The 13650-nt window shown below is 41.8% G+C and overlaps 1 protein-coding gene across 2 annotated transcripts in view; it reads right to left on the bottom strand.

Annotated features, from left to right (window-relative positions):
* The window catches only part of LOC117371692 (retinoic acid receptor gamma-A-like), a 93970-nt gene that overhangs the window by 57768 nt on the left and 22552 nt on the right, over positions 1 to 13650 (bottom strand). For both annotated transcript variants that reach the window (XR_008648704.1, XM_055222086.1), the window contains exon 2: positions 4235 to 4552. Coding sequence is in view for 1 of the 2 variants with exons in the window: in XM_055222086.1 (XP_055078061.1) it covers positions 4235 to 4403 (169 nt within the window). In the remaining variant the exon portion in view is untranslated. The remainder of the gene's footprint in view (positions 1 to 4234; positions 4553 to 13650) is intronic.

The raw sequence follows: 13650 nt of genomic DNA, 5'->3' as shown, positions 1-13650 counted from the left end.
ACAGTCTAATAATAAATCATTATAAAATTAAATAAAACACAACTCTAAGTATATTTTCGAGGACCTAACAGTGTTGTAACATGGCTAAAAGCTCATGAGAGTCCATTTTGTGTAATATAGGACCTTTAAAGCACAAGTTTCCAAAATATTTCAGTTTCAGTTTGAACTTTTCGCTCCGCCCACTTTGTCCTTCCACTGTGATATTGCACCATGACACACAAACGTCTGGGATAGTGTCATGAAGTTGTTTCCTTATAGTTCTCACATCTCTGCCTTCTTTTTGTTTGTGTTTTTTTTAATAACTCTTGAAAATGCACCATGACAGACAATCAAGTGCCTCGGATAGCGTCAGTTTCAGTTGGTTTCCCATGATTCCCAGTGACAATCTAAACAGAAAACTCATAGCTCATTCATATATACTAAGGTGTGGAGTGCCTTGCCTAAGGACAAAACAACATTTTTTTTTTTTTTTTATCACAGGTTCCTGAAGTTTAAGTCCCCAGTTTAAATCCATTTTGTATTTTTTCTTTCTGTATCTTTTTCACTTTTTTGTCTGTGTTTGCCACTGTGTGCATTGTGGCACCATGGAAACAGCTGAACATTCCACCATAGACCTGCAGGCGAACCCCTCCAGCGCGATGTCACGTACAACTTGTTTCTTCATCCCACCATCCTTCGTCATACACAGCTTTTTTGATTTGGCTTTTTCCTCTGTTCTGTGTGTGTTTGTAGTAGTTTGGCCATGTGTAGATTGTCCTGTGTGAGCCTCTGTACTTCTAGTAGCACTTGTACTTGTGTGTGTGCGTTTAAACTGAGAGTGGCTCTGATGACAGACACAAAGAACAACACCGAGCCCCTCTGCTCATGTTACTCATACACCCACTCTCTCTCTCTCTCTCCGTCTACCCCCCCTCTCTCTTTCTTCTCTCTTCCTCTCCTCAATCTCCCCTCTTCTTCTTCTGTGCCTCACCTTCTCCTCTTCTTCCTCTCTCTCCCTCCTCACACATTCTCCCCTCTCTGCCCCTCTTCACATCCTCTGCTGTCCTCTCTCTTCCTCCCCTCTCCCTTTTTCTCTGCTCCTCTCTCATTCCCTCTCTCCTTCCTCTCCATGCTTTCTCCCCTTACGTGTTTTCCTCCCTCTCTCCCTCCTCTCCTCACCTTCTCCCCTTACTCTTCGTCCTCTCATCTCATCCGCCTCCTCTTTCTTCCTCCCCTCTCCCTTCTCCTTCTCTGCTCCTCCCCTCTCTCATCCCTTGTTCCCTCTCTCTCTCCTCTACTCTTCTTCCTCCCGGCTCTCCTCCTCCTCTCTCTCTTCCTCCCAACTCTATCTCCCACCTCTTATGTTCCTCTTTCTCTCTCCTCTCCTCTTATTTCTTCCTCCCATCTTTCTCTTTCCCTTCTTCTCTGTCCCTCTCCTTCGTTTCACACCTTTTCCCCTCCTCCTTTCCTCCTTCCCTCATCTCCTCTCCCTCCCTCCTCTCTCATCTCACCCCCCTCTCCCAGCTCCTCTCCTCCTGTTCCTCTCTCCCACCTCCACCTTTTCTCGTCCCCTCTTAAACCCTCTCCTTCTCTCTCGCACCTCCTCTCCTCCTGTTACTCTCCCACCTCCGCTCCTTTTCCCTCCTTTTTTTCTCATCCCATCTTACACCCTCTCCTGTCCCTCCCTCTTCTCCCTCGCTCCCTCCTCCTCTCTCTCCTGATTTTTCTCTCTTCTCACTCCCCCTTTCTCCCACCTCCTCTCCTCCTGTTCCTCTCTCCCACCTCCACTCCTCCTCCTCCCCTCTCTCGCCTTTTCCCTCCTCTTTTCTTGTCCTCTCTTACCCCCTCTCCCTCCTCTTCCCTCTTCCTTTTCTCTTCCCCTCTTACCCCCTCTCCCTCCGTGTCTCCCCCTCTCCTCGTGTCGCTCCTCCTCCTCAGAAGTGCACAGACCTCAGCAGACCCGAACACCTCATCACATAGAACAAGATGTGACTGGTAAAGGCGCATTACAAAAGGACACAATGTTCACAATGGAAAAATACACAATTCCTACTACTACAAATACTAGTACTACAGATACTAGTACTACAAATACCCCTCTAAACAGCCTTCATAATATTGTTGAAGTTATTATCAAAAGACAACGGGTTAGACTGAGGAAATGTGGCATCATTTCAAAAATATTTTAAACTAAAGTATGTGAGTTTAACTTGAGGACAAGCATGTTGTTGTTGTAGTTGTGGTAGTGGTAGTAGTAGTGGTAGTGGTAGTGGTAGTAGTAGTGGTAGTGGTAGTAGTAGTGGTAGTGGTAGTGTGTGGTGAGGTTCCCCACGCTGAGGCCCCTCCTCCAGTCTCTGCATCAGTATCAGATAAAACTGTCGATAAAGAGATAAGTCTCACTAAAATACCTCGTGTATCTACCTCCAGAGATATGAACACACACTCTCTCTGACACATACACACGCAGACATGCACACACTCACACACAGTCACACACAGTCACACACACCCCCACACGGACACGGAGTATCTAGTTTTGAAGTTTGTTTAAAATCTGGGTTTTGAGTAAATATAAATATTAGGTTTTTTGATAACCCTAGCTACTACTACAGCTACTAACATTACTACAACTATTCCTACTAATACTACTACTAGTACTACTACAACTACTACTACCGCTACTAATATTACTACAATTACTCTTACTACTTCTACTGTTACTCCTTGTACTCTTCCTCCTCCTCCTCAGACTAACATGTCTCAGACTAATACTACATCCTTTCACTGTAATGTTTATATCATATTTCTGAATGTAAACATATTCATTCGAAGGCTTAAATTCACTTTGTACTTTTTCTCTCTAGTATTTTGAAGTTCTGTTTAAAAGCTGTCAGTAAAAGTATTCATCAGGGGTGAAAGTATTCATTGGTTGGTAGAAGAGTGCCCTGCGTTCTGCTCTGGATTAGCCAAAATTGTCCTTGTACCTCAGAGCCTGTGACAATCTAGTGCAACAGTGCCCCCTACGCTTCAACAGGAGGTACAGCTTCTCCTCTTTCACTCTCTTGCATCAAACCTCTCTGTTGTGTGTGTTATTATGAAACAATTACACCTCTAAAATCTCAGAGTATGTTTATTTACAAAAGGTTTTAATGTTTAATTCTGGGGATATGTACCTCTGCCAATAAAGGGTTAATAATGAGTTAAAGGAGCTGTACATGATATTGCGTTTTAAATTGTATAAATATTGGTGCGGCTAGTGCGGCCTCTACAGCCCAGTGAGTGAATTCTGAAGGTTCTGAGAAATGAGAGAATGAGAAAAATGTGTATGTGTCTCTGTCCGCAGGTTAAGGCTCTGGACACAGGTTCATTTGTGATCGTAATACTTTCTTCTAAAACAGTAGTAGTTTTAAAAGTAGTGTAGTCTACGCTTTTAGTTTCAGCTTCCGTGATGACTTTTTCCTATTGATTACATTTCACTTTAATAGAAATGATCAGGTTCAACATGAGAAAATGTTAATGCCTGTGTGAGAAAAGTGTGTAAAGTGTGTGATGAGGGGTTTTACAGCCTTAAAACATATAGAATAATTGTAAAAAATAAATCTGACTACTTTGCGGTTCATGGCAGTGACTGGACCCATTAACTTATTTTATTAAAACAAAAACTTGCATTTTGACACTATCCCTTTCAGCTGCCTCCATCTGTATTATATTGATACTTTGCAGCTGATGTCATCAACATTCCCTGGGTGTGTGGGGCTAACTGGGGGCACTGCTCTGTCTGAAGACTTTAATCTTACCTTTACTTTAACACAATCTCACCAAAAACAACCGACTTAGCTCGAAGTACAACAGGATGAGCTGATTCGTGCTGTTAAATGAGTCCCTCTTACATAACATTACAGTCACAAGCTAGCTAGCATTAGCCAACAGTTTTTCAGTTGGTCCCTATCCCTGTTTTGTTGAAAATCTAAACTCCTAAACAGGACCATGAACGCTCGTGTTGAATCCATTTTGTATTTTGCCATGAGTTTTCTGACAAGCTAAAAACATATCAGCATGTGTTTGCTAATGTGTGCATTGTGTCACCATAGTAACTGCTGAACATTCCTCCACAGACCTACATGTTCAAGCCCCCCAGCATGATGTCACTTCAAACAATGTAATATTTTGTTGTAAAGTGTTAATTGTCATGGCAACGGTCCTAATAAATCCCATGTAACGTCATCCGTCGCCATGTAAACCATGTTGTACTTACACAGCGCCGCCATCTCTTTGGGCAGGTCGGCTCCGAATCTTCCAAACAGGTGAGCGCTGGCCAGGAGGTCGAAGGGGGAGTGGCTTCTCATGGAGTTAAAGCTGAACGGATACATGGAGCGCGGGAAGCCGGTCATGTGACGCACCTGCTGATCCCGGTTGGCGGCCATCTTGAAAAAAAGTGCTTCGGTTTTGAGAGATCAGGAGACGGCAGAGGCTTCAGAGACCCAGGGTTACAATCCGGACTGACCCAGGGCCATCCAGGTCCGTCTGACACTCCTAGAAGACAGCGGAGAGGAGACAAGGAAGTGAGTGGATTCTGAAAGAAAGAAAAAAATAGAAAAAACACTTGTTATTTTGTTATTTTTACAGCTTTTATAATAGTAGCAATAATAATCCATTGGTATAAAGTACAAATATCTGAGTTTTGTCCATTTAGTTGAGTCCGCTGTGTACTCTTTGCTTCTAATGATAATTTGAAATCATTTTTTTGTCTGAGAATCAGGAAGTGTGATGTTAGCATGCCAGCTGCTGTTAGCGTTACTCCGCTCTGGCCTCTGGAAGTTGCAGTGAATTAAATGAATTAGGATGGGAGAAATGCACTAGGAAAGTGAGGAATAACTTTGGACCACTGCAAATCATTTAAAATGAACTAGTTCTGTTTTTTATACTAGTACAGCGCCTTTAAAGCCCCACTATGTAACATTTTCTCTACAAAATAGAGTGAAACACTAGACAGGCACCAACTGAAAGAGGAGGGACGTTGTGGAGCTGCTGAGCTGAGCAAAAGCTGTGATAATAAAACTATATATTTGGCTTAATAAACGTGCAGTATCAGGCCTCCTCTGTTTTACCTTGGCTACATTTTTAGCTGTAATTAATAAAAACTTGTGAAACCGAAACTTGTGTGGACGCAAACGGATCAGCGGATGGCTTACAAGAATGTGACTTTGAATTCAAAACCTGTATGGGCCACTGTGGCTCAGTTGGTAGAGCATTGTGTCCTTGGGCAAGACACTTAACCCCCCCCCCCTCACCCCCAGTGTCTGTGTGTGAATGGGTGAGTGGTTTCTTGATGTGCCTATTTACCATTTATGATAGCAGTAGCTTCTTTTAATCAGCAGGGCCGGCCTTAGAGTTTAGGGGGCCCTAAGCTGAAATTGTCTCTGGGGCCCCTGACAGCGGATGTCTCCTGGCTCAGCTATTGGTGATTCACATTTGACACAACATTATGACTCTGCTCTCATCACCTTGACCAGTTGTATTTGTGTTTATTTGACCAACATCAGACAGAAACATCCAAAATGTCACAAGTACCACAGTCACAAAAACAGCAGACAACAGACAAACGTGAGGGGTCAAGATTTTTAAAATTCTAGACATTTTTTCTTTGTTTCTAGTGGATTTTAATGTGTTCCAGTTAACGACAGTGGTCTTAAATTTACATTATAAAAGGTCCTTGCACCGGTGTAAACACATAGTTGCCCTTATCTATGCCCGGCTCAAAAACATTCATTCATTCATTCAACATTTATTTTACCTCCTAAGTTTGGGTCAGCCAGCGAGGTATGTGTTTGTAATTTTCATGTTATTAAAAAAATGTCTTTTACTACCGTATATATCTAATTGTAATTTTTGTAAATGATTTTAGTTCAAGATTAATTAAGCCATCAGTAAAAGAACTCTTTATTGAATACACAAGGAGGTGATGTGATATATTATATTAGTTTCAATATAAATGTACGGGCTCTTGGGGGCCCTCTGGTGGCTTCGGGGCCCTAAGCAGCTGCTTAGTCTGTTTATAGGCTGGGCCGGCCCTGATAATCAGGATGATATGGGAAATAAATGAATCACTTTTTTTCTCCTTATATTGATATGTCTAAATTTTCGATTAGTTTTAGTCTTTTGGTTTTATTTCCTCACTTTGTCCTCACTCTCTCCATCTCGTCTTGAGCCAGAACCAAACATAATCGCACAATCAGATTCCTTTTTAGTTCTAGTTGAGTTTATGTCTTCGTTTATTGATTCTGCAGAAACCCGCAAACGTTTTTCAGGCCCCTGTCATATTTTTTTTTCGAATCCACCTGTCAATCAAGCCCATCTGAACTGAACTCTGGGAGATTCACCGGCAACCACGCTCACATCTTTGTAAAGTATTGAAGAAGCGTGTGTACTCTGGATCCCAGGCAACCATGTAACACAAAAACAATCACATTTCTTCTTCGAAATTCTGAACTGTGCTCCAAACCACATACTTTTGCTGACAGAGGATTGGCTGTGGACCTCTCGGTTCAAAACCTCCCCGAACCATATCGTTTACGATTAGGCAGGACGATTCACTAATTAACAAAGTCCATTTTGATCCATGTAACCGTACACATTCTCAGCTCTTTTTCCAGCTCTGGTTTAAATCCGTTTAACTGCTCTTTTGAAGCAGAAAGACAGACCGCTCTCATAGCTGACACATTCAAGTTTCAAAGCAGCCAGAGCTCTATATTTTTATTTTCCTCTCGATCTGTGCCAGGGTCCTGTGTGGTGCCTTGTGATTTCCATCTACACAACAGTAGAATAAAGAGCTCTGTGTTCTCTGCCTGACTGTAGACACTGCAGAGACACGGGCACAGCCGATCAGGTATTAAAACGACACACGACAGGTTTTCATGTTTTTCTAATTATTCTGACTTGATTTGGTGGGATAGTACATCTGCTGAATATTTATAATAGTTTTACTTCAGTGAAATGGTAGTTTGTGGTGAAAAAGTTGGAAAAAAGTGTTAAAAAATGCAATAAATGGTGATGAGTTCTAAAACTGAATCCCACTACCCAAGTGATGCAGCTATCTGATGATGCAATCAGATGCAATTAACAATTCAAAACTGAATATTCTATCTTTTGAATGGTCAAACGCCCTAAAAATGTGGCCTATAAACAAGAAGCTAAACTCCCTGGATATATAGCGTAAGAATGGCCCTATTGGTTTAAAAGGACTAAAAACAACATAAAGATGCACTATGTAACTTTTCTGATGGGGGAACATCACCCGTTTGTCTCCATGGTTATGCAGTTGCTTTGCCTGGGATGTCTCACAGTATGGCATTCATCTATCATTTCCATTTATTCAATTACAAATGTTTTTATTGCAAAAAAAAAAAATCTAGAAAAACATTCTTACTCACTGTGCAAGGTCAGCTTAGCGCAGATCTGACCTGTAACTAGGTCTCCATGGAGATAGATTAGTTTATTGTCATCCATCCATTTTCTTTTGCTTATTCAGGGCAGGGTTTATTGTCATGCCACGGGAAATTTTAGGCAACACAATAACATCTCCATAGAGACAAAGCAGAAAAGTTAAATACTACGTCTTTATCCTGAGTTGTTTTTTTTACCACCTGGAACATAATCGCACCGGTAGAAGCAGTAACCATTTGATATTTCATTCTAGAAGATCTGAGGGAAGGTGTGTCATCTTGCGAGCGCCGTTTGAGACATAAATGGACATAGCTAACCTGCTAGCCGCTCACTCCCGGCTAAACCAATGGTGGGGGCGGGAAGGAGTATTACCTTTAACAGTCTCACTTTGGATTGGCTCTTTGGTTGCTATGATACTGTATTTTCCGAAGTATAAGTCACACCAGCCAAAAAATGGATTATGATGAAGAAAAAAAACATATATTTCACATATAAATTGCATCAGAGTATAAGTCGCACCCCTGGCCAAGCTATGAAAAAAAGTGCGACTTATAATTTGGAAATTCGCCCCTAGCCTCGATGAGCTTCTTTTGACCGGCCCAAACGCTATGGGTGACGTCACACTCAGTCTACGGACACATGGATAATCATTTTGAACGATTTTGCCACGCCCCCTTTTAGTCCTAATCTGTAAAAAAAACATTTTCTGTCATGAATTCCAAAATGGCCGCTTTTAAATAACGACGCGTGTTGCTTTGGCCTGGACTCCTGAAGTGTCTAAGCAGATGCAGACACCTCATTTAGTCGTAAACCCGACTTGTACCTGCTGCATCGTAAAGAGCTGCATATGGGAAAGAATAGAGCCGAGGAGCATGTGAAACTATGAGCACATCCAGCCCGTCGTCTGCAGGTTTAATAAGACACTTTCAAACGACAGCCGTGCTTGTGAGGACGAGGTCACAGGGGAAAAACGTCTGCAGAATCTGGGGTTTAATAGTAGCGTTTTTCTGAAGTCAAACTGCTGGATAAAGGTCAAAGGTTATCTCAGCAAAATGACTTAGATGAGAAGATGAAGGGTTATGAAATGAAGGAATAATGCACAAAATCCACCACTACTGCTGCTGCTACTTTTACTTTTACTACTATTACTGCTACTACTACTGCCACTAATACTGCTACTACCATTACTACTACTGTTACTGCTACTGCTTTTACTACTGTTATTACTACTATTACTACGACTACTGCTACTATTGCTACTACTGCTGCTACAACTGCTACTACTGCTGCTACTACTATTGCTATGACTACTACTGCTGCTACTACTACTACTACCACCTCTACAATTACTGGTGCTACTACTACTATTACTATTTCTACTGCTACTATGGCCTGTTGTTCAGAAAGCTGGAGCATACTGGTAAAACTTTAAAATAACTACACATTATTTAGTCTTAAAGAGCGGGTATTTTACTTCTATTGGATATTAAAGAGGAGGTATTTTACTTCTATGGGGTATTAACTGTAACACATAACATATTTAGATCACCATGTTTCCATTTATTGTTTTGACAATGCTAAATTCACCAAAATCAAGTCACTAAGTCACTCCCCCTTCAGAGCACTATCACATTATAATCGGCTTCATCCCACTAATGAAACTACTGCACGTCTCATCAGGTTTGTGAAGTTGTAGTGTACAGTTTTGTATCATGTTTTTGTATATTTATCGAGAATTGTCATGTGGAAGCATGCGTGATGTAGGCTTGTGGGCGGAGCTTTGGATAGAATCGTACAACTAACAGTAAAGAGGGTTTGAATAGGGCCCAGCAGAGATCGCTAGATTAGTCAAACAAGCATGGATGACATCTAAACATCTTCAGGCGTGTTTTTGACAAAGGAACATTATAACATGGTAGAACACTCCAAAAAGTTGAGTTTGCGTAATACCCCCTCTTTAATAAAGCATAAACAGTTAATTCATATAATTCAAGCTTAATAACTACTACTACTATTACTACTACTACTACAACTACCGCCATGTGTCTGCGTCTCCTCTATTGTCTACATTGGAGCAGTTTGAGTTGACGTTTTGGGTCCAGACTGATGGAGTGGGAGTAAAATGGTCCATCACTCTTTTGTAGACAATGCCCTTGACCGAGATACTAGTACTGCTATAAACACAGATACTACATACAGGTACAGGACTCTGTGTACCATGGCTGTGTTTTTCGAGATGTATTTTGCATAATGTCTTAAGTTTTTTTGTCTAGTTCTTGACATTTTCAGATTTTGTGAACACATGAAAGTATCTCTAAGTGTGATTGGCTGGATAAAATGAAAGCAAATCATATGAAAAGGGACAGTTCTCGTAGTAGCAGCAACAGGAGTAGCAGTAGCGATAGTGGCAGTAGTAGTAGTAGTAGTATGTATGTATTTAGTTAAAATATCAAACTTTTGCTTGTTAACGGTAATAATTTGGTGTTGAGTATAAAGTAATATATTTTCCTTGTGAGTAAAAAGTCTAAACCAGGACTAAACCAGGATTGAATCAGAACTAAACCAGGGCTAAACCAGAACTAAACCAGGACTAAACCAGGATTAAATCAGAACTAAACCAGGACTAAACCAGGATTAAACCAGAACTAAACCAGGATTAAACCAGGACTAAACCAAAACTAAACCAGGACTAAACTAAAACTAAACCAGGGCTAAACCAGAACTAAACCAGGACTAAACCAGGACTGGACCAGGGCTAAACCAGGACAAACCAGGACTAAACCAGGACTAAACCAGGATTAAACCAGAACTAAACCAGAACTAAACCAAAACTAAACCAGGACTAAACCAAAACTAAACCAGGGCTAAACCAGAACTAAACCAGGACTAAACCAGGACTGGACCAGGGCCAAACCAGGACAAACCAGGACTAAACCAGGACTAAACCAGGATTAAAGTGGGACTAATTCAGAATAAGTACTAACCCTATCTGATTTTTTCCGTTTTATAAGCAAAAACTGAATTAGTTCATTTTAAACAGTTACTCCTCATTTACTTTATGCATTCAGAACATCCTAAATATTCACCATGATGAGTTTATAAGCACTTTACACAACTCTCAGAGACAAGAGCAGAGTTTGTCATCACAGTAATGTTAACAGCGCACTTCCTGATGAGCTGATCATAATAAAACCCTTTATAATTTGCTGCAGACAGTACACAGCAGACATATTTTGATCTCAAGAGCTGCTTAGGACTTTTAATGTTTATTTGCAATGTTTCTTCTCCAAATAATCGTAACACTAGGATGTGATATTGTGATCCCTACTTTCGGTAATATGCTGTTGTGGAGAATAGAGTAAGCTGTTTTCCATACAAGCAAATGCCACCCGGAATGAGTGGAGTAATGGGAAAAATTGGTCTGACAAGAAATGCGTCTTAAAAACGCCTCTGACCACAGTTCCAGTGCATAGTCTTGGTTCACAAGTGGGGTCTGTGCTGGGCTCAGTTCAGCGAGTGCACCAAATGGAGACTGGCACCAGAAAACCACAGGTGAATTATGACGGATGGCTCCTCTCTGCTCCGAGGCTCCGAGGTGTTCTGCTGCTGCCGTGTTATTAGACATGATTCAAATATGTAACACGACCAGGAAAAATACACTCTGTTCCAAAGAGTGAATGAAAGACAGAAGAGGGGCTAAAGAGGGACTAAAGCCAGACCGAGCGAGGACTGAACCAGGACTACACGGTACAACAAACAAACAAAGCAAAACTGTTATTAAAAGTGCAATGTGAGACTCTACTGGAGGGTGGACACCTGCTTGTCTCTATGGGGGTGTAATTGCTATTTCTGGAATGTTCCACAGTATGGCAACAGTAGCTCAGTTGGTAAAGTGTCAGATCTACTCATCTGAAGGTTGGCGGTTTGAATCCCTCTCTCAGCATAAAGGCCATTGAGTGGTCTAAAATGAGTCTAAAGCAGGTCTAAAGCAGGTCTAAGACAGGTCTAAGACAGGTCTAAGACAGATCTAAGACAGATCTAAGACGGGTCTAAGACGGGTCTAAGATGGGTCTAAACCGGGTCTAAACTGGGTCTAAGACAGGCCTCAGACATGTCTAAGCCAGGATCTAATCCAAGTCCAGGTTCAAAACAGAGCTAAATCTGGTATAAATCGGGTCCAAACCAAGTCTAAACCAGGTTTAAGACAGGTCTAAGACAGGGTCTAAACCAGGTTTAAGACAGGTCTAAGACAGGGTCTAAACCAGGTCTAAGACAGGTCTAAGACAGGTCTAAACCAGATCCAAGACGGGTCTAAACCAGGTTCAAGACAGATCTAAATCGGATCCAAACCAAGTCTAAACCAGGTCTAAATCAGTTCTAAATAAGACCTAGACCAACCAAAAAGGCTAAACCAGTCCAAAGCCCCTGGTCTAACCCAGAATACCCTCATGTTTGAGACTCCCGTTCTTGCAGAGTGGAGTTTGAAGTGCTCTGAGCTCGAGTGAAGGCGCCATGTTGTTTTAATGTCATATTTCCCGTATTGACTTTTTCTGTGTAACTGCTTTTGGCCTCTCTGTGGTTTTTCTTCACGGTGAGGGCCAGCCAGAGGGAGAGTCCCACCAAATATTTTACAAAGAGCTTTTTGTCCAGGAACCCGAGTGCGCCAGACACGTTTCAGAGGGAACACAGAGCAGACGGACAAGGCACTTACACAAGGACACATTTTAACAAGGTGAAGTTAAAAAGAGATGACCAAACCAGGACGAGACCAGGACTAAACTAGGACTAAACTAGGACTAAACAAGGACTAAACCATGACTGAACCAAGACTAAACCAGGACTGAAACAAAACTAAACCGGAACTAAACCAGGACGAGACCAGGACGAGACCAGGACTAGGATTAAAGCAGGACTAAAGCAGGACTAAAGCAGGACTAAAACAGGACTAAAGCAGGACGAGACCAGGACTAGGATTAAAGCAGGACTAAAGCAGGACGAGACCAGGACTAGGATTAAAACAGGACTAAAGCAGGACGAGACCAGGACTAGGATTAAAACAGGACTATACCAGGACAAGACCAGGATGAGACCAAGATTAAACCAGGATTAAACCAGGACTGAACCGAGACTAAACCAGGACTAAACTAGGATTAAACCAGGACTAAATTTTGACTAAACCAGGACTAAACTTAGACTAAACAGTATAGCCCAGAACTATTCCAAAACGAACAACTGGGTGAAACCGAGATTAAACCGGGACTAAAGTAGGACTGGTTTAACCCTGGTTTAGTCCTGGTATGGTTCTTGTTTAGTCCTGGTTTAGTCTTGGTTTAGTTCTGGTTTAGCCCTGTTTTAGTCCTGGTTTAGTACTGGTTTACCCCTGGTTTAGCTCTGGTTTAGTCTTTGTTTAGTCCTGGTTTAGTCCTGGTTTAGTCCTGGTTTAGTCCTTGTTAGGTCTTGGTTTTGATCTTGAGTACATTTTAGTCACATGGTTTAACCTGATGTCTGCATGTTATTATTTCACAGCCACAGCTCGCAGGTACATATGCGTCCCCATAATTACACCCCATGGAGTTGGGAACGTCCTATTTGAGAACGGGCCGGGACTTGCACACACTGTACAGATGTGGTCCACTTTAATCTTGTTTTGGGGAGAAATCAAAAAGAACCACTCGGCGTTCACACAGCCTGACGAAGCTCCATTGAAAAGGGAAATGGGGCCTGAAGAATGGTGAAGTTTTAAACCAATCAGGTCCATCCGAAGAGCGGCAATGAAAGCCAGATGTGGAAGAACAAAAACAAAACATCGGGTTGGCAAAAAGTTATAAGAAAGAGAGGGAAAAACAACATGGGAACACAGGAAGGAGTTTGAGGTACGCATGTGTTAAAGGGACAGTACACATTTTTCTGGTTAACGTGGAACTAAACCCCAAATCCAATTTTTTATTTTTATTTTTTTGCTACTAAACTGTGTACACGGTGTTTTAATAGAATTATCTACTGCTCCTTTAGTGCAAACTAGGTAAATCTGCAGCTAAGTGTACTGCCTCTAGTGGCCTCTGCAGTTTCAAGTACTATGTGACATAACAAAAGACTGTCCTGATTGCACCCAGGTGTGGCTGCAGGGGTGGAGTGTCAAGTACCTGTTAGACCAATCACGCTGTAGCATACACCTCCAGACTTCATCCCTCCTCTCCCCCTCACTTTCCCCTTTAGTCCTGCAGACCC

This window comes from Periophthalmus magnuspinnatus, chromosome 5 (genome assembly GCF_009829125.3).
Source record: "Periophthalmus magnuspinnatus isolate fPerMag1 chromosome 5, fPerMag1.2.pri, whole genome shotgun sequence".
NCBI lineage: Eukaryota > Metazoa > Chordata > Actinopteri > Gobiiformes > Gobiidae > Periophthalmus > Periophthalmus magnuspinnatus.
This window is presented reverse-complemented; position numbering and strand designations above follow the sequence as displayed.